Source organism: Dendrobates tinctorius, unplaced genomic scaffold (assembly GCF_039654945.1).
Source record: "Dendrobates tinctorius isolate UK_male_01 unplaced genomic scaffold, ASM3965494v1 ptg000011l, whole genome shotgun sequence".
NCBI classification, from domain to species: domain Eukaryota; kingdom Metazoa; phylum Chordata; class Amphibia; order Anura; family Dendrobatidae; genus Dendrobates; species Dendrobates tinctorius.
The window spans coordinates 83,702,566-83,721,370 of NW_027361679.1; the positions used below are offsets into that span (position 1 = coordinate 83,702,566).

An 18,805-nucleotide genomic window follows, 5' to 3' on the forward strand; every position below is an offset into this window, starting at 1 on the left:
AAAATATAATCTTGAACCAGGAGGTGGAGGTCCAAGTGGAGCAGAAAGTTGAGGAGAAGGTGGCGGTTAATTGATTTTTTTACAGGGTACTCTGAAAACAGGCAGTGCAATAATGGGCTGGCCACTCTCTTTGTATACAGACCATGTTCTGCAATTTTTCGGGTTCAAAACAAAGAGGAGAGCATTAAATAGGACATGTGGCCATGTTGCTGGTGGTGGTGTTATAGGCGCTGCAGGGAGAGAGAGGCCATGGTCGTCTGTGCCTGCTACGCAACCAAATGAAACAAATTCCTCTGCTGCAAGCAGGCGACAGAACGTTCTGTGTAACCTCGTGGGTCCGAGTAACATTGGATGAATGATGAGGACAGGACAAATAGAGGTGGTTTTAAACTTGTTGACTGAGAGTGCATTCAGTTCATCTGCTTTGCCCTCCACCTGGTTCCCTGAGGAAAAGCACATCCAGCTTCCAGCTCACTCCCTATCAAATCAGGCAAGCTGTCTCAGACCCAAGTCATGCAGCAGTTACTTCTGTACTTTCATGACTCTGCTGGCTGTGGTGCCATGGACCATCCACCTCACCAATTCAAAGAGCTCAAGTGCACTGATGCCCAACCACTTGTTCTGTTTGAGGATTAGTACGTGTGTGGGGGGGTGGTTAGTGCAAAGGGTCAGCGGTAGAGTTGAGCGACTTTTGGTTTTTTAGGGTCGAGTTTCGTTTCGTGAAACCCGACTTTTCCAAAAGTCGGGTCGAGCAAGATCGGCCGATTATAGGGAAAAGTCGGGGTCGTCCCGAAACACGAAACCCAATGTAAGTCAATGGGGAATAAAAGTCGGCAGTGAGAGGAGGACAGGAAACACACCTACAGTGCCAAAAGCATCAATTCTTCTTACTTAAGCTTGTCAACCTTAATTAACTTCATAATACAAGTTACGCACTGAAAAATGGGGGTTATTTGGCTAAAGTAGTGGGGGGGGGGTAGGGCTGGCTCCAGGTTTTCATGTGCCCTGGGCGAAAGAGCGCCCCTTTAACACATACCACAACTCATCATGCTCCGATACGGCAGAGAAATAGCGGTATAGTACAATGAAAAATACCTCACTTTTTACATCTCAAGACGAGGCCCATCTATTTCTCCATACAGAATCATTGGTCCCATATAATGTTTGAAACAGTATATGATGAGCTCCACATAATGCTACAGTATATGTTGGTCCCCTTGGATGAAGCTCCACTGTCTTATGGGCCCAAATAATGCTCCAAACATAATGGGCCCCATTTCTAATGCTCTAGTGTATAATGGGCCCTGTAAATGCTGCTCCAGTGTCTGATGTCTACCTTTGGAAAGTTCCAGTGTATGGTGGGCCCCATCTATCATTCTCCAGAGTATAGTGCTCCCCAAAAATTGCTGTCCCAACATTGAAAACAATCAAATAAGTCTCCTCGCTAGGGAATCCCTGTACTAGTCTGGACTCCTCGTCGTCCCCATCTTCCATCTCACTGCAAAGTATTTCAACCTTGCAAGTGCTGTGATCCTGAGCAAGCAGGGGGGGACCACTCGTTGGCGACGGCACTGGCACAGGGCCCCTGATAGTACGGTGGTGTGTCTGATGGCGGGTGGGCCGAACCTGCACTTTCATCTGCAGCTTCCTCTTTGTCACCGTGTAAGATGGAACTGTATATGGGAAGGGTAACCTGAGTTTCATCAGGGTCAGATTCAGGCCGTGTAGCGTGCGAGGGGAATGTAGTGGTCTGGGTCAATGTACCAGCAGATTCATCGAGCAGTGGCTGGGCATCAGTGCACTTGTGTCGCCCCCAGGAGTACGGTCGCCACAGTGGCATTACCTTCCTCCTAGGGAGTGTGATGTCATGCTTGGGAGCAACGAAGGATCTCTCTAGCAGGTTAACTGATTGGGCGGCGTTATTCCCACTAGTCATGACCCTCCAAACAGCGTTCATGAAGGCAAAGTGTTTGTTTTATGTGGGCAGTATGGTTGCAAAGCTGAACCTTAAAGGAATGTCCAGAAGGGCACCACCAGGAGTGGAGCCTACGGTTAAATTCGACTCCACCTGGGAAACCTCAACCATGCCAGCTACAGAAAAGATGCACACATTGCAAGCTTAATTCCGTTAACGAACGATACTCCGTCATGCCCCGCGGTCCGAGTCCGGCTTACTAGAGGGACACGTGAGGCTCTGGCACATGAGATTGGCCAATAACTGGTGTGTCATGCCCTTACATGTCCGTGGCTGCATGTGCGCTACACTGAAAAGGCCAGCGTTTGTCGCTTACAGGTGCAGATAACCCGCTGAACAACGTTAGTGATGGGGATCACTGATTAAAATTATTACCCGCGAACGATGATTTCCCAGTAAGTGCAGGTCAACCGCAGTTCCGGAATTAGGCCTAACCGTCATTCCTGAAAAAATGAAAAACTTACGTGTGCAAACCACAGGTGCTGTAGCTTGCTTAACAGCTCGCCAGCTGTTCTCACACCCAGTATGGATTACACGTGATTGCACAAAGGTGAGAAAGGGTACCGTATCCCCGGATAACATGTATGGATAGCGTACACATTCAAAATATATGTCTATACATCAGGAGGCAGGCTCAGATGGTGTCAGGCACAGTATGGATTTGACGGCCCAGACTACACAGCGGAGGAGCAGGGAGAGGTAAAGATTGCAAATGCTGGGGCCCTGCCCAAGCAAGGGGGGCCCACTCATGGGCGTCGGTACTGGCACTGGGCCCCTCATAGTACGGCGGTGTGTCTGACAGCGGGTGTGCACCACCACCGTCAGAGACACTTGATTGCACTATGAGGGACCCTGTGCCAGTGCCGCGCCCAAGAGTCGGCCTACCCACTTGTCCAGGGCAACGGCACTCGCACGGTGTCGTGCGCTAGGTGGTGACCCCGGCCATGGGGGGGGGAGGCAGCACAGTTAGGGAGTTTTAGAAAGTGGCATATGTTGATGTTGGACATTCGGCTGATGCAAAAGGCGAAATAGGTCAAGTCCCAGGAAGAGGTGGACCAAAGCAAGCCATTTTTCTGTCACCCTATGTGTCATCAGGGGAAGGTGGGACAAAATCCTTGGAAACCCATGCATGGTTCATTTTAATGAAGGTTAGATCATCCACATTTTGGGTTGACAGACGGGTCCTTTTTTCTGTCAGGATTGATCCAGCTGCACTGAAGACTCTTTCCGATAGCACACTTGCAGCTGGGCAAGCGAGCTCCTGTAAGGCATATTGTGCCAATTCAGGCCAGGTGTCCAGTTTAGCGGCCCAATAGTCAAAGGGGAATGACCTGTGTGGGAGAACATCGATATGGGAGGAAAAGTAGTTTGTAACCATAGTTGACAAGTGCTGTCTCCTGTCACTTTCCATCGATGCAGTATTACCAGTTGTTGAGCGGTACTTGAAAAATCAGTCCACAACATTGTCATGAAACCCCTGTCTCCAACGCCACTTCTGCTGTGTGCACCATGAACACCTCTGCCAAGCTGCCCCCGGCCCGTACGGCTCGTGTGAGAACCATCACCGCTGCTGTGTGCTGGGAATGCCTCAAGCAACCGATTTACCAGAGTTGCTTGTTTATTAGCCAATATTAGGTCAAGGTTCTCCTGTGGCATGATGTTTTGTAATTTGCCTTTATAGCGTGGATCCAGGATGCTGGCCAACCAGTAGTCGTCATCGTTCATCATTTTGGCAATGCGGGGGTCCCTTTTTAGGATCTGCAAGGCATAATCTGACATGTGGGCCAATGTTCCCGGTGTCAATGATGCACTGCGAGTGCTGGTTGGAGGAGCACTTTCTGGCAAATCCACATCCCTCCAGTCACGCACAAACCCCGTACCAGACCTTGCCACGCCAACATTTTCACTTGCCCCACGAGATGCATCCTCCTCCCCTAAGTAATCATCCCATCATCATCCGCCTCCTCCTCTTCTTCCTCCACCTCGTCCAGGAGAGGTCCCTGAGCAGACAATGGCTGAATGTCATCAAGGATTCCCTCCTCCTCATCAACATTGGCTGCATACGCCTGCTCCTTAAGGTGCGTCAAAGTTTGCAACCCCTGAAGAAGAAGTGGTTCACACTTTGAAACGCGTAGGGAATTAAATGGTCAAATTTCTCACATTGTGGTGAATTCATTCCGGTCAAGCAGCGCACAGTAAGCCCGAGAATAACTTTATATCCTTAAAGTTTGCATGAGCAGACGCATAAGTGGGATGCTCATGCTTAGGATGACGTCGTCTGCGCTTACCAGCCGTGTGCATTCCTCAAAACACTGAAGGACTTTACAGAGGTCTTTCAGCTTCGACCACTGCACACCTGTCAACTCCATGTCTGCTCTCAAAGTGCCTGGCCGTGTATCCTCCCACAAATGCATTATGGCCTGCCTCTGCTTGCACAGCCGCTCCACCATGTGCAGGGTGGAGTTCCACCTTGTTGCAATGTCGATAATGAGGCGGTGGTTGGGAAGGTGGAGCAATCTCTGCAGCTTCTGCATACGAACGGAGTGTACAGGCGACCGGCGGATGTGCGCGCACAGTCTTCGCACCTTCTGGAGCAGGGCTGTTAACTCCGGATAATTTTTGAGGAAGCACTGCACCACCAGGTTCAAGGTGTGAGCCAAGCAAGGTATGTGGCTGAGTTTTGAAAGGGCTATGGCTGCCACAAAATTACGGCCGTTATCACTAACTACCTTGCCTGCCTCAAGATGTACACTGCCCAGCCATGACTCAGTTTGTCGCTTCAAGTACTCGGCCAGCACCTCGGCGGTGTGTCTGTCGCCCAAACACATCATCTGCAACACAGCCTGCTGACGCTTTCCACTAGCTGCTCGATAGGGGGACACCTCGTGTGCAACAGTGGCAGCTGCAGATGGAGTGCTCGTACGACTGCGCTCTGTGGACGAGCTTTCGCTTCTGGAGGAGGAGGAGGGTCGAACGCCTACAGCCAACTGTTTCCTATACCATGGGCTAGGCAGCACTGTCCCACCAACGCTGTCCCCTGTGGACCCTGCATCCACCACATTAACCCAGTGCGCAGTGATGGACACGTAACGGCCCTGGCCATGCCGACTGGACCATGCATCAGTTGTAATGTGCACCTTTCCACTCACTGACTGCTTGAGTGCATGGACAATGCAGTCTTTTACATGATGGTGGAGGGCTGGGATGGCTTTGCGAGAGAAGAAGTGGCGACTGGGTAGGTCATAGCGTGGTACTGCATAGGCCATGAGTTCGCGGAAAGCTCCGCTTTCCACCAACCGATAGGGCATCATCTCAAACGAGATTAGTTTGGCAATGTGGGCGTTCAAACCCAGTGTACGCGGATGAGAGACTGAGTACTTTCTTGACCTACTCATAGTGTCTGGGAGGGTGAGCTGGACTTGAGAGCTGCATATGGTGGAAGTAGCGGTGGACAGGGCTGACAGAGAGGGTTGATGATGGTGATGGAGTTGGTGTTCTTTCTGATGGCCTAGATTCAGTATTTCGTTGATATCAGTGGGATTCCCTGACTGCTGTGGCCTTGCAACGACACCTCAACATTTGCTGCTGTGCTAACCGGTGGGCTTACAGTGGGGGAAACAATGTAGCGTTGCTGACTACCTTCTTTGTGATCAGTTGCACATGTGGCACTTGAGGTTTGGTGTTGTGTCCACGCTTGCAAGTGCATGGTGGTTAAATGTCTAAGCATGCAACTGGTATTCAAATTTTTCAGATTTTTCCCTCGGCTAAAGGTCTTTGCGCACTTCTTACAGATAACCTTGGCCTGATCATGAGGATTTTGTTCAAAAAAGTGCCACACTGCACTCTTCCTACTTTGGCAGACATTTTGCGGCCTAGCACGCTGTGCTCTTTTGACCCTCTGGACAAGCTGTCCAGCAACTCTTTTGATGTTTGGAACCTGTCTTTGGAGTGCTCCGGGCCTGCCAGATAACAGCTGTTGCGATGTCGATGTCTGCTGTGGATGCTCCTCATCTGAGCTATTGGAAGCAGCACCCTCTTCCCCCAATGGATGCCAATCTGGGTCAACAACTGGGTCATCCATCACCTCCTCTTCAATGTCATGTGCACCTTCCTCTGTGTCACCGTGTATGGTGGTATAGTGTGCGGGAAGGGGCACCTGAGTCTCATCAGGGTCAGAATCTGGCTCTGTACACTGCGAGGACAATGTAGTGCTCTGAGTGAATGTACCAGCAGAATCATCTATCAGCGGCTGTGCATCAGTGCACTCCATGTCAGATTCATCTTGGCCTGGGTAATTCACCATTTCACTTGATAATCCAGGCATGGTATGTGAAAACAGCTCCATGGAGTAATCAGTAGTATGGCCTGCATCATCCTTCAATCTTGGTTGGGGTGAAGGACACAAGGAAAGGTGTGGTTCATGAACATGAGCCTCCAATGACGACTCAGTGCTTTTACTTTTTACAACTTCAGAAGAGGAGGCGATAGAGCTGGAGGCTGAGTCAGCAATGTAAGACAAAACTTTTTCCTGATGCTCTGGCTTTAAAAGCGGTTTGCCAACTCCTAGAAAACTAAGCCTTCGAAGCCTTATGGAGCCAGACGATGACGCAGGCTCAACACCTCCTGCATTCGGTCCTATTTTGCTCTTGCCACTACCATCAGATCCACCACCAACACCATCATTACCAGCTGCCAACCCCCGCCCAATTCCACGGCCTCTTCCACCAGCCTTCATTTTTTGTAGAAATGTAGACAAAATCCAACAAACTATATAGTAATGTAAAACAAGGTACAAGGTGTCTATAGGACAGGGGAGATTTTGAATTTCTGCACACACTAGTGGACACTGGACACTTTTGGATTGTGTGAGGCCCACTGAATATCAGAGCGCTATGTCACAGGCTCAATGCCACAGGTGTGAAAAAAGTGACTACAGGATAAGGGAGATTTTGAATTTCTGCACACACTAGTGGACACTGGACACTTTTGGATTGTGTGAGGCCCACTGAATATCAGAGCGCTATGTCACAGGCTCGATGGCACAGGTGTGAAAAAAGTGACTACAGGATCACAGAGATTTTGAATTTCTGCACACACTTGTGGACACTGGACACTTATGGATTGTGTGAGGCCCACTTAATATCACAGCGCTATGTCACAGGCTCGATGGCACAGGTGTGAAAAAAGTGACTACAGGATCACAGAGATTTTGAATTTCTGCACACACTTGTGGACACTGGACACTTATGGATTGTGTGAGGCCCACTTAATATCACAGCGCTATGTCACAGGCTCGATGGCACAGGTGTGAAAAAAGTGACTACAGGATAAGGGAGATTTTGAATTTCTGCACACACTAGTGGACACTGGACACTTTTGGATTGTGTGAGGCCCACTGAATATCAGAGCGCTATGTCACAGGCAGAAATTGGCTAGTGTATCACAAACTACAAAGTGTATGTAGAATTGGGCAGAATAGGAATCTCCTTAGAGTGTAGGTCTGTAAGAACGGAACAAGTCCTCCACTTATCATTTCACAGTGACACACAGATAGCTTCACTGTGGCCGTGATAACAGCCATTACACGGTACTGAGAGGAGCGTGCACGTACACGGCTGTCCGGTGTACGTAAAATTGTCAAGCTCCGTGTTTTTTAAGTATACGGACTGACACACGCTGTCTCTCTATAGTTTTGAATGTGATCAAACAGCAAATATATTTAACTGTTTGAAAGCTAGACAAAACTAGTAGGTGCAGGTCTGTAAGAACGGAACATGTCCTCGACTTATTCTCACAGAGTGACACACAGATAGCTTCACTGTGGCTGTGATAACAGCCGTTACACGGTACTGTGTGAGGAGCGTACACCGCTGTATGGTGTGAAAAAATGCACGCTCAGTACCTCAGCAGGACAAAAAAAAAATTGGGATTGCTTTTAAAAAAGCAGTTTGCAGAGCAGTGGGTAAACAGCAATGCAGCTGTCAGGAAGCCTTAGAAGGCAGCCTAACAACCAACACCGCTGATCCACCACAATATAGCCTCCCCTTGCACTGCACACACAGTGACTGGTGTGTTGTACAGGCAAAATCGCTAGCAGCAGAAGCAGTTTTTTTTTCTTCTTCCCTGCCTAATGCTCTCCCTACAGAATCAGCAGCAGCAACCTCTCCCTATGCTAAGATCGGCAGAAGTAAGATGGCGGTCGGCGTGCACGCCCTTTTATAACCCCTGTGATGCCCACCAAAGCAAGTCAATCACTTGCATGCCCTTCTGAAAGATGGTGGTGACCCCTGCCTATGTCATCACGTTGCCCACAGTGTCCGTGGATCCTGATTGGCTGAAAAAGAGCGCAAAACAAACTTTTGAAACGCGACTTTGGCGCGTAAGTCGCCGACCTCGTGGCCGATCTCATCCTAGGGTCGGGTTTCGTTTCATGAAACCCGACTTTGCCAAAAGTCGGCGACTTTTGAAATTTTTTGACCCGTTTCGCTCAACTCTAGTCAGCAGACATCTCTGATGATGCCGACGATGAAACACAGGTGCCAACTGCTGCAGCTTCCTGCTGTGTGTACAGTGGCAAGGAGGGCAGGGGTATAGCCTGGGTGGAACATCAAGCAGGGGATTTTTATTATTTTTTTTGGAGCATGATTTACTTCATAGTGCTGTACGTGAGGAGGAGTTACATACAAAACACAAATAGAAATTACAATGCACAAACCAATAGTGACAGACAGGTACAGAGGGGAGAGTACCCTACATTTTACAGGATAGTGGGGAAGGAGACAGTAGGTTCAGGGGTTGCAGCAGCTCCGGTGTTCTTGAGGTGGCAGCGGGGTCACTGCAAGTTGTAAGCAGTTCTGAAGACATGGGTTTTCAAGTTCCGCGTTAAAGTTCCGAATGTAGGGGATAATTAGATGTGTTGGGCTACAAAATTCTGCTAGATGAGGGATACTCGGTAAAAAGATTGCAGGCGATTAGCTGATGAATGTACAAATGAGGAGGAGGTCTTAGGAGGACCAGAGATTACGTGGTGGGAGATTAGTTCAGAGTTATATGGAAGAGCCAGATTATGGATGGCTTTGTAGGTCAGAGTTAGTAGCTTGAAGTGGATACGTTGTGGAATTGGGAGACAATGAAGGGATTTTCAGAGGGAGAAGTGGAGGAGTAGCAAGGACAGAAGTGGTTTAGTAGGGCAGCAGAGTTACAGACAGACTGGAGAGGTGTGATGACCCCATGGGGGAAGATGAGGTCCTTGACACATCATGGAATCAAGGCCATTCGAGTGATGCGGGCAATTCGGAGGAAGAGGTGTTGGTCACTGTGGAGGAACACACACAGACCCGTTCCTCCCACGTCACCACCGAGACGTAACTACACAGGCACAGCTCTCCGGCGCCCCCTTTGTCTCTCAGGTCAGTAAGGGAACTGCACCTAGAGCAAATGGTCGCCGGGGAGGAGGTCCTGTTACCCGCTGGGGGTTCTAAGATTCGTGATCAGAGTAAAAGCATCAGCCCAAGATTAAGTTTATAGTTTAATTGCCTTAAGGGCGCACTAGATAATTACAGAAATATACAGTAAATTTACAGTCAGAGAAAAGATATAACAATAAGGGTACAAGACTTAAGATATTAAGCTGGAGGTCAATTTACCGGATTGTAGGGTCATGTGGGTGCTGGGGAGCTCTGTAGTCCACAGGTACAAGAATCTTAGTTGCCGGACAGACCCCCAAAGCATGGGCCGCTGCTCCCCTCGGCAGGTCTGTCCCCAGGTCCTTCTTAGATCGTCATCGTCTAGATCTTCTGTGTGAAAGAATGAATATGTGCCAGGGGATGCTAGTCCTTAAACACGCTAGGTTCCTCCCCCTGTGTCAGAGGGGGGCTAATAATCCATGCTCCTAGGATGGAGCCAAAGCGTCTGGGACACACAAAGGACGTATATTCCTGCGTCTGCTAGCAGGTACATTCTAATTGAAGCCCTAGGCTTTTTTCCGGCCCCCTGCTGGCACGGCTCCATACCTGAGCTTTGAAGCTCTGTTTTGGGCCTATCCTCATTATCACACCAATGGCCCTGGCTAATTAGCATTGGAACACTAAATCCTGCTTGTATTTACTAAGTACACAGCACCTGGGGGTATAGAAGCCGTTAGCTGCCTGTAATTCCTGAATTTAGACCAAAATGGATGCCAAGCTCAAACATGTGGCCTCATTTCTAAGATGGCGACTGCTCCTTCATCACAGTCACACTGGCCCAGCTGCACAGCAAATGAAAGAGCAAGGTGCAAAACCGTCAAGGCCGGCTCCTAATCCATGTTAATTTTATTTCTTTAGACCAACATAATCCTCAACACTTTACAATTAAGAGGGGACATACACAGACAAAAAAATAAAATCAATACAAAGTAAAACAGTATAAACAGTTACAAGAGTGAGGGTCCTGCTTGCAAGCTAACAATCTACATGTTGCCTCCCCTACATCTCCTCATCTGGTCACAAAGTGCAGGCAGTGTGTGTGCTCTTGGCATTCTCCCCCTGTTGACCTATTTGCGGTGCAGCCTCACTTTTGCCTTCCTGCTCCCAGCCTCAAGGTGGAACCCCACCTTGCTATGCTGGAGAGACTGTGCGAGCAGCAGCAGGCAATAGTGGAGTTTCTGCTACAGCACACATGCACAAGTCACTCTGGAGAACACCACCACTTCATCAACAATGAGTGGGCCTCCATGCGGTATGTGTGTGCCGTGTTGCACTGCTTGGACTACTCCACGAATAGGCCAGAGATGATGATGCCATCATCACCGTTACTATCCCTCTTCTATGCCTCTGTCATGTCCGCCATGTTTGTCATGCCGCAAGATGTCTGGAGCAGTGTGCACGCGCGCCTTACCTCATGGCTGCACGCTGTTGCTGGGTAACCATCCGTCTCTGTCTGACTCTGCAATCCGCTGTATTCCTGGAAACCCCTGATCATGTGACCTTTCCTATGTTCCAGCCCTGCTCTGATTCTGCAATCTGCTGTATTCCTGGAAACCCCTGATCATGTGACCTCCTCTATGGTTCTACTCAGGCTGTTCTTGCAATGCTCTCTATGATCCTGGAGGATCTGAACCCAAAGTCCCTCCCTGGTCCTGACCCGGAAGTACTGGTGCTATATCAGACCGCCCCTCCATATGGTATAGTTTCCTTGCATGGCTGCTTGGTCTCTCTCTGTATTCTGTGCCCCTGCACTCTGCTCTGTTGTGCGTCTCTGCACACGCTCTGTGCTTGTACTCTGCCTCCTGTCTCGTGCCATGTCTTGTGTTGTCTCTCGCGCCATGTTTGTCCTTGCCTTGCTTTGCCTTGTAGTTCTTCCGCTGTTCTCTGCCTTAGCCTGTTTCACCATGTCTGGTCTTTGCTATTCTGAGCCTCGTAGTACTTCTCATGTTTCTCTGTCTCTGCCTGGTTTTCCATACTCTGTCCTATGGTGCTCTCCTGCACATTTCCATGTCTAGTCTCAAGGTGCTCCATTGACCTGGCTCTGTGCTTTGGCCTACGCTCCGCTGCTAGCTCTGTTCTCGCTCTGATCTGACTGTGTTTCTGCCTAAGTTTCCGCTCCGTGTTCCGTACCTGCCTAGCTCTGCTTTGTTTCTTGTCTTGCTTTGCTGCTTCGTGTGCCCTTTGCATGCGCCTGGCCTTCCTAGCCTCCTGCTTGTGCCTCAGCCGTGCCCGCCTGCTTGTGCCTCAGCCGTGCTCGTCGGTCAGTGACAGCTGTGTCGCCTTCTATGCCTCAGCCGGGTTCGCTGGAGTCTTGCCTGCCTGTTAGTGCTGCAGACCGATCAGCTAGCCAGTGCCCCAGCCATGCTCTCTGTGCTTCCTTGCACTTCACGCTGTTTCTGCACTGTGCTCTACGTGCTCTCTATATCACGCGCAGGTCCTTGCCTGCCCTTGGCATACCTCCCCGTGCTTATATAAAAGTACGCGCAGGTTTTGCCATGTACCCTGTCGTGCCCTCTAGCACGCATAGGTCCTAGTCTTTCTCTTGTCTCGAAACCTGACCCTGGCGTGCCTCTCTGCACGCGCAGGGCTCTGCTTTTAAACTTTGTCCCTGGCATGCCCCTCGGCATGCGCAGGCCTCCGTCCTTGAACCTGACCCTGGCGTGTTCCTTTGCACGCGCAGGACTCTGCTCTGAACCTGTCCCTGGTGTGCCCTCTGCACGCGCAGGCCTCCGTCCTTGTACCTGTCCCTGGCGTGCCCTCTACACGCGCAGATCTCAGTCCTTTAACCTGACCCTGGCGTGTCTTCTAGCACGCACCCTGCCTCGTATCCTGGTTTGTCTGCCGGATTCCCTAAGCCTGTCGACCGCTGCCTCTGTCATTGTACCTCCGTCCTTGTACCTGTCCCTGGCGTGTCCCTCTACACGCGCACTTCACGCTGTTTCTGCACTGTGCTCTACGTGCTCTCTATATCACGCGCAGGTCCTTGCCTGCCCTTGGCATACCTCCCCGTGCTTATATAAAAGTACGCGCAGGTTTTGCCATGTACCCTGTTGTGCCCTCTAGCACGCACAGGTCCTAGTCTTTCCCTTGTCTCGAACCCTGACCCTGGCGTGCCTCTCTGCACGCGCAGGACTCTGCTTTTAAACTTTGTCCCTGGCATGCCCCTCGGCATGCGAAGGCCTCCGTCCTTGAACCTGACCCTGGCGTGTTCCTTTGCACGCGCAGGACTCTGCTCTGAACCTGTCCCTGGCATGCCCTCTACACGCGCAGGCCTCCGTCCTTGTACCTGTCCCTGGCGTGTCCCTCTACACGCGCAGGCTTCTGTCCTTGTACCTGTCCCTGGCGTGTCCCTCTGTCCTTGTACCTGTCCCTGGCGTGTGCCTCTACACGCGCAGGCCTCCGTCCTTGTACCTGACGTGTCCCTCTACACGCGCAGGCCTCCGTCCTTGTACCTATCCCTGGCGGGTCCCTCTACACGCGCAGGCCTCCGTCCTTGTACCTGTCCCTGGCGGGTCCCTCTGCACGCGCAGGCCTCCGTCCTTGTACCTGACCCTGGCGTGTCCCTCTACACGCGCAGGCCTCCGTCCTTGTACCTATCCCTGGCGGGTCCCTCTACACGCGCAGGCCTCCGTCCTTGTACCTGTCCCTGGCGGGTCCCTCTGCACGCGCAGGCCTCCGTCCTTGTACCTGTCTCTGGCGTGCCCTCTGCACGCGCAGATCTCCGTCCTTTAACCTGACCCTGGCGTGTCTTCTAGCACGCACCCTGCCTCGTATCCTGGTTTGTCTGCCGGATTCCCTAAGCCTGCCGACCGCTGCCAGAGGCCCGGAACCAGATGACTTCATCCTGATGCCTGGATCCTGTCGGTCCTTGCCAGTCTTCCGGAGTCTGATGCCTTTGCACCCGCCTTGGACCCTGGCGTGTCTTCTTGCTCGCACTCTGCCTTGGACTCTGGCTTGTCTCCGAGCACGCACCTTGTTTTGGACTCTAGCGTGTCTTAGCACGCATCCCTCCTAGGAACTCTGGTGTGACCCCTAACACGTACCCTGCCCTGGACTCCGGTATGTTTTCTGCATGTGTTATGTCTGGAACATTTGGTGTGCCGTTGCACGCACCTTGCCGTGTTTCACCGTTGGTGCCCTGCATCTCATTCTCTGTTTTTGCCTTGTATCTGATTAAAGCGTGTAACCACGTTTGCTGAAGAAATCCTGTGACTTCGCTTTATGTTTCGTATCCTGTTCGTCCTGTTGCCTGACACTCAATAGTGTCTCCCTGAGCCAGCCGTCTGGTCCAGCTGCCGTGGTGGCTCACCCGCTTAGTCTTGCCCCTGACACTCCCTGTACAGGGGGTGGGTTCTCACTAGGTTCGCTCGCCCTTGGTGGGTTGGTGCCACGGCCCAGAGGGTCCACTCTAAAAGGAAAAAGGACTCAGCGTAAGCTGACGCTCGTCACAGCCTCCTAGAAAAACAAAGCTGCTTACAAAAAGACAGTTTGTTTTTTTACACACCCTAGTAGCAAAAAAAAAAAAATGCTGCAGAGGCACAATTGTTTTCTTAGACACACTACTTGCAAACAACTGCTGCACTAAACAATCTTTTTTTTTTTTTTTTTTTTTTTTTTTTAAACACACTATTGCAGAGTCCAATTATTTTGTAGACCTACTACTCGCAAAAAAACGCTGCAGGAGTGCAATCATTTTACACACACTACTTATATTGACAGTTGTACAGTAAAATTATTTGTTTGGCTGCTGAAACTGATTTATTTGCTACACCGATAGAAAAGACGCAGCAGTCGAGAAAAAAATATTTGTTTGGCCTACAAATGACAAGGAGACGGCTGCAGCGTAGAATTATTTTTTACTCACACTGCTCATACAGACACGGCTGCAGACAATAATGAAAATCAAAAAATTTGTAGAAAAAAATCTAGCTCACCACAGTAGAATCCAGTAGCCGTGCACAGAAAGATGTTAGTGTTAAGCCCCCGTTACACACTGCGATATCGCTAGCAATATCGCTGTAAAGTCACCGATTTTGTGACGTTGCAGCGATATTGCTAGCGATATCGCTGCATGTGATACTTACCTCCGACCGGCTCCCCCGCTGGTTATCACTGATCGCGCGAGAAGCTGCTGGACCATTCCTCGTCGTCCACTTCCTGCGGCACTTCCTGCTGTGACGACGAGCGACGCGTGGAGCCGGGCGGGAGGACGCAGGATCGCTGCGTCTGACAGGTAAGTAGCGATCCCCGTCCCTAGCGATGTCGCTGGTGAGATCTGCTTGAGTGGCAGCTCACTAGCGACCACCCAGCGATTCACCAGCGATCCTTACTGCGTCATATCGCTGGTCGGGATCGCTGGTGAGTCGCTAGGTGTAACGGTACCCTTAGCCACAAACGAGAAGTACCAAAGAGGGAAAGGTATCCAGAAACAGATCCACTGGTGAATAATTATTTAAAAACAAAAATCTCTGATGTATAACATGGTTAAAATTATGGTATAACACCATTAGTTTAGAAAAAAGGCAAGTAACCCGGGAAACTCATTGCCTTACGCGTTGCAGATTGACTGGTTCTTAATTATAGTTCAGCCTTTTTTGTAAACTAATGGTTTTATACCATAATTTTAACCATGTTATACATTAAAGATTTTTGTTTTTAAATAATTATTGACGGATGGATCTGTTGCTGGATACCATTCCCTCGGAGACACGGCAGCAGAGTACATACAGCGGCTTTTGGCACAGTACCATTACAGAAATGGTTGCGGAACAATAGAAAAATTTGTTTAGACACATTATTCCCACTGATATGGTTGCAGATTATAAAAACTTTTGGGTTTGCACAGTACTATCACAGACACAGGTGCAGAGTACATACAGAGTGTGTTTTAGTAAAACTGTGAACACGCAAAACCTACTACTGTCCGTCACTATAGCGGTGTCCCGTTCCCTACACTGAGCAGAGCAGAAATAAAAAATAATAATACTGAATTAGGAGGAACAGGTCCATGTGGAGATGGAAGAGGGTTTTTTTTTTCATTTTTATATTTTTTTTTAATGGAACGGACTTAAAACCACCTAGAAATAACAAAACTCAAACTTACAATCTACTGTAGGAGGCGTAGGTCCAAGTGGAGAAAGAGATGGACATGGCAGTACGGGTTGAAGAGGCAATGGAGGAGTACTCCAACAGTTTTGCTTTAGAGGACTGACTTAAAAGAACATAGAATGAAGCCAAAATAAACTAACAAATTACAACCAGGGGATGAAGGTCAGACTGGAGGAGAATGTGGCGATGCAGGTGCAAGAGGTGAAGGGAGCCAACACAGTTTTATGGGTTTATTAATTTGTGTAGGAGACACCAAAATGAAACTAGTGATAAATAGAGTTGTATACTGGTTGGGTGCAGCTGGTATAGTCATGTGGGATCCACACCGTGTTCATTTTCAGGACTGTTAGCTTCCTCACGTTGGATGTGAATAAGCGAATGCGCCTGTCTGTGTTCACACCCTCTGCCTTGTTATATATACGTTACGATAGTACACTTGCTGCTGGGCAGGGAAGCACCTGATAGCAGCAAGAGGGGGCGAGGCTGATGAGAGTATTCATCAGTGGGCGCCTTTTGCACTACACTCCCTGACAGAAGTTATGTCGCTTATCCATGTTATGTAAATAAAAGCTTATAACCTGACGTTAAATTCATTCATTGGTTGTATAAGGGTGTGTGCAGACGCTGCGGAATCCGCTGCGGATTAATCCGCACGGATTTTGCAAAAACCGCAGATAAACCGCAGGTCAAAAGACCTGCGGATTATCTGCGGTTTTGCCTGCGGATTCACCATCTCCACAATGGTGGAGATAGGAACCCGCTGCGGATTCCGCAGAAAGAATTGACATGTCAATTCTTTCTGCGGTTTCAAAACCGCAGCAAATCCGCGCAGATTTTTTTTTACCATTCATTTGAATGGTACTGTACACCGCAGCTAAAACTGCTGCGGAATCCGCAGCGTGTGCACATACCCTTAATTATTCTTTTGAAAGCTGAAACCCTCCGAAATGTGGTTTTGGTTAATTAAACAAATTGGCATCAATTCAGAAATATTGATCATTCAATGGACACAGAATGGTCAGATTTTGGCAAGACAAACGTTTTGTCGCCTGGTCATATAATGCACCCAATCCTAGTTTACATCCTCACCTGTGCTCAGTAAATGATCGGTTAATTAGTGGGCGTGTATAAAAAGAAACCCAGCACCCCAGACCTTCACTTGAGCTGCAACTTGAGTTCTGACAACATGCCAAAAATCCACCCTGCGACCAAAGCCTGGATTATCAAAAGGCTGAAGACCAGATCCACTGTAGAGGTGGCTGGCACCTTTAATGTGTCTCAGCATCAAGTACAAAGATTCAAACAGACTGGAGATGTGTTTGACAAGCCCAGGTTCAGCAGACCCCGCAAGACAACTGCTCTTTGTTGGTTAGAAAATCCAAAGCAAGCCCCTCTTCCACTGCAGCAGAGCTCCAATAGGGCTGGTCACCTCAAGTCACTGTGTCAACTAGAACAGTTTTTAGGATTCTGTCTCGAAATGGCCTCCATGGTCGAATCAGTGCCCAGAAGCCAGCACTAAACAAAAGGCAAATAAAAAACCGTGTGGCATTTGCAAAGTCCCACAGCCTGCTAAACAGATGGACGCTGGAAAAGTGGCAGAAGGTGGATTTCTCTTACGAATCTTCAGTAGAATTACACCACAGCCGCCGCAAATACTGCAGGAGACCTACTGGAGCCCGTATGGATCCAAAATACACACAGAAAACTGTTAAATTTGGTGGTGGAAAGATCATGGTCTGGGGTTACATTCAGTATGGGGGTGTGCGAAACATTTGCAAGGTGGAAGGCAATATCAATAGCCTAAAATATCAAGAAGTATTAGCTACCTCTTATATTCCAAATCATAAAAGGCGTCAAATTCTGCAGCAGGATGGTGCTCCATCTCATACATCCATCTCTACAACAAAGTTCCTCCAGGCAAAAAAGATCAAGGTGCTAAAGGACTGGCCAGCCCAGTCACCAGACATGAACATCATTGAGCATGTTTGGGGTAGGATGAAAGAGGAAGCTTGGAAGACAAAACCAAAGAATCTAGATGAACTCTGGGAGGCATGTAAGACTGCATTCTTTTCTATTCCTGATGACTTCATTAATAAATTGTATGAATCATTGTTGAACCGCATGGATGCAGTCCTTCATAGAATCATAGAATCGTAGAGTTGGAAGGGACCTCCTGGGCCATCTGGTCCAACCCCCTGCTCAAAGCAGGATTTGCTAAATCATCCCAGTCAGATGTCTGTCCAGCCTCTGTTTGAAGATTTCCATTGAAGGAGAACTCACCACTTCTCGTGGCAGCTTGTTCCACTCATTGATCACTCTGTCAGAGTTTTTTCTAATATCTAATCTGTGTCTCCTCCCATTCAGTTTCATTCCATTGCGTCTAGTCTTTCCTTGTGCAAATGAGAAGTAAGTTGATTCTTCTACAATGTGACAGCCCTTTAGATATTTGTAGACAGCTATTAAGTCTCCTCTCAGTCTTCTCTTTTGCAAACTAAACATTCCCAAATCCTGCAACCTTTCCTCATAAGACAGGGTTTGCAGACCGGTCACCATTCTGGTCGCTCATTTCTGAACTTGCTCCAGTTTGTTGATGTCTTTTTTAAAATGTGGTGCCCAAAACTGGACACAGTATTCCAGATGAGGTCTGACCAAAGAGGAGTAGAGGGAAATAATGACTTCACGTGATCTAGACTGTATGCTTCTGTTAATACATCCTAGAATTGCATTTGCCTTTTTTGCTGCTGCATCACACTGTTGACTCATATTCAGTCTGTGATCTATTAGTAAACCCAAGTCTTTTTCACATGTGCTGTTGCTTAGCCCTATTCCTGCCATTCTGTATATGCTTTTTTCATTTTTATTGCCCAGATGTAGTACTTTGCATTTTTCCCTGTTAAAAACCATTCTGTTAGTTGCTGCCCACTTCTCCAGTTTATTTATATCTTTTTGAATCCTCTCTCTCTCTAGTATTAGCTATCCCTCCTAGCTTTGTGTCATCAGCAAATTTAATCAGTTTACCCTCAATTCCTTCATCTAAATCATTGATAAAGATGTTGAACAATACAGGGCCCAGGACAGAGCCCTGTGGTACCCCACTTGAGACATTCAAGCACATGGAAGTCACACAAAATATTAAATATGACTCTAATAGCACCACACCTTCATTCACCAATGTTATGCAACATATATTTGTATTATAAATTATTTGTTTGAATATCACATTACTTTCTGTGACCGACAAAACTTTTGTCTTGCC

The 18,805-nt window shown here is 48.7% G+C and overlaps 1 protein-coding gene across 5 annotated transcripts in view; it reads right to left on the minus strand.

Annotated features, from left to right (window-relative positions):
- UBXN6 (UBX domain protein 6) overlaps positions 1–18,805 on the minus strand; it is a 137,332-nt gene that overhangs the window by 57,943 nt on the left and 60,584 nt on the right. The window contains exon 1 of one of the 5 annotated variants that reach the window (XM_073544052.1): positions 10,853–11,078. The exons of the other annotated variants lie outside the window; for them this stretch is intronic. Coding sequence (XP_073400153.1) covers positions 10,853–10,936 — 84 coding nt within the window. The 5' untranslated portion in view covers positions 10,937–11,078. Of the gene's footprint in view, positions 1–10,852; positions 11,079–18,805 lie in introns of those variants that run through there. 5 annotated transcript variants of the gene reach the window in all.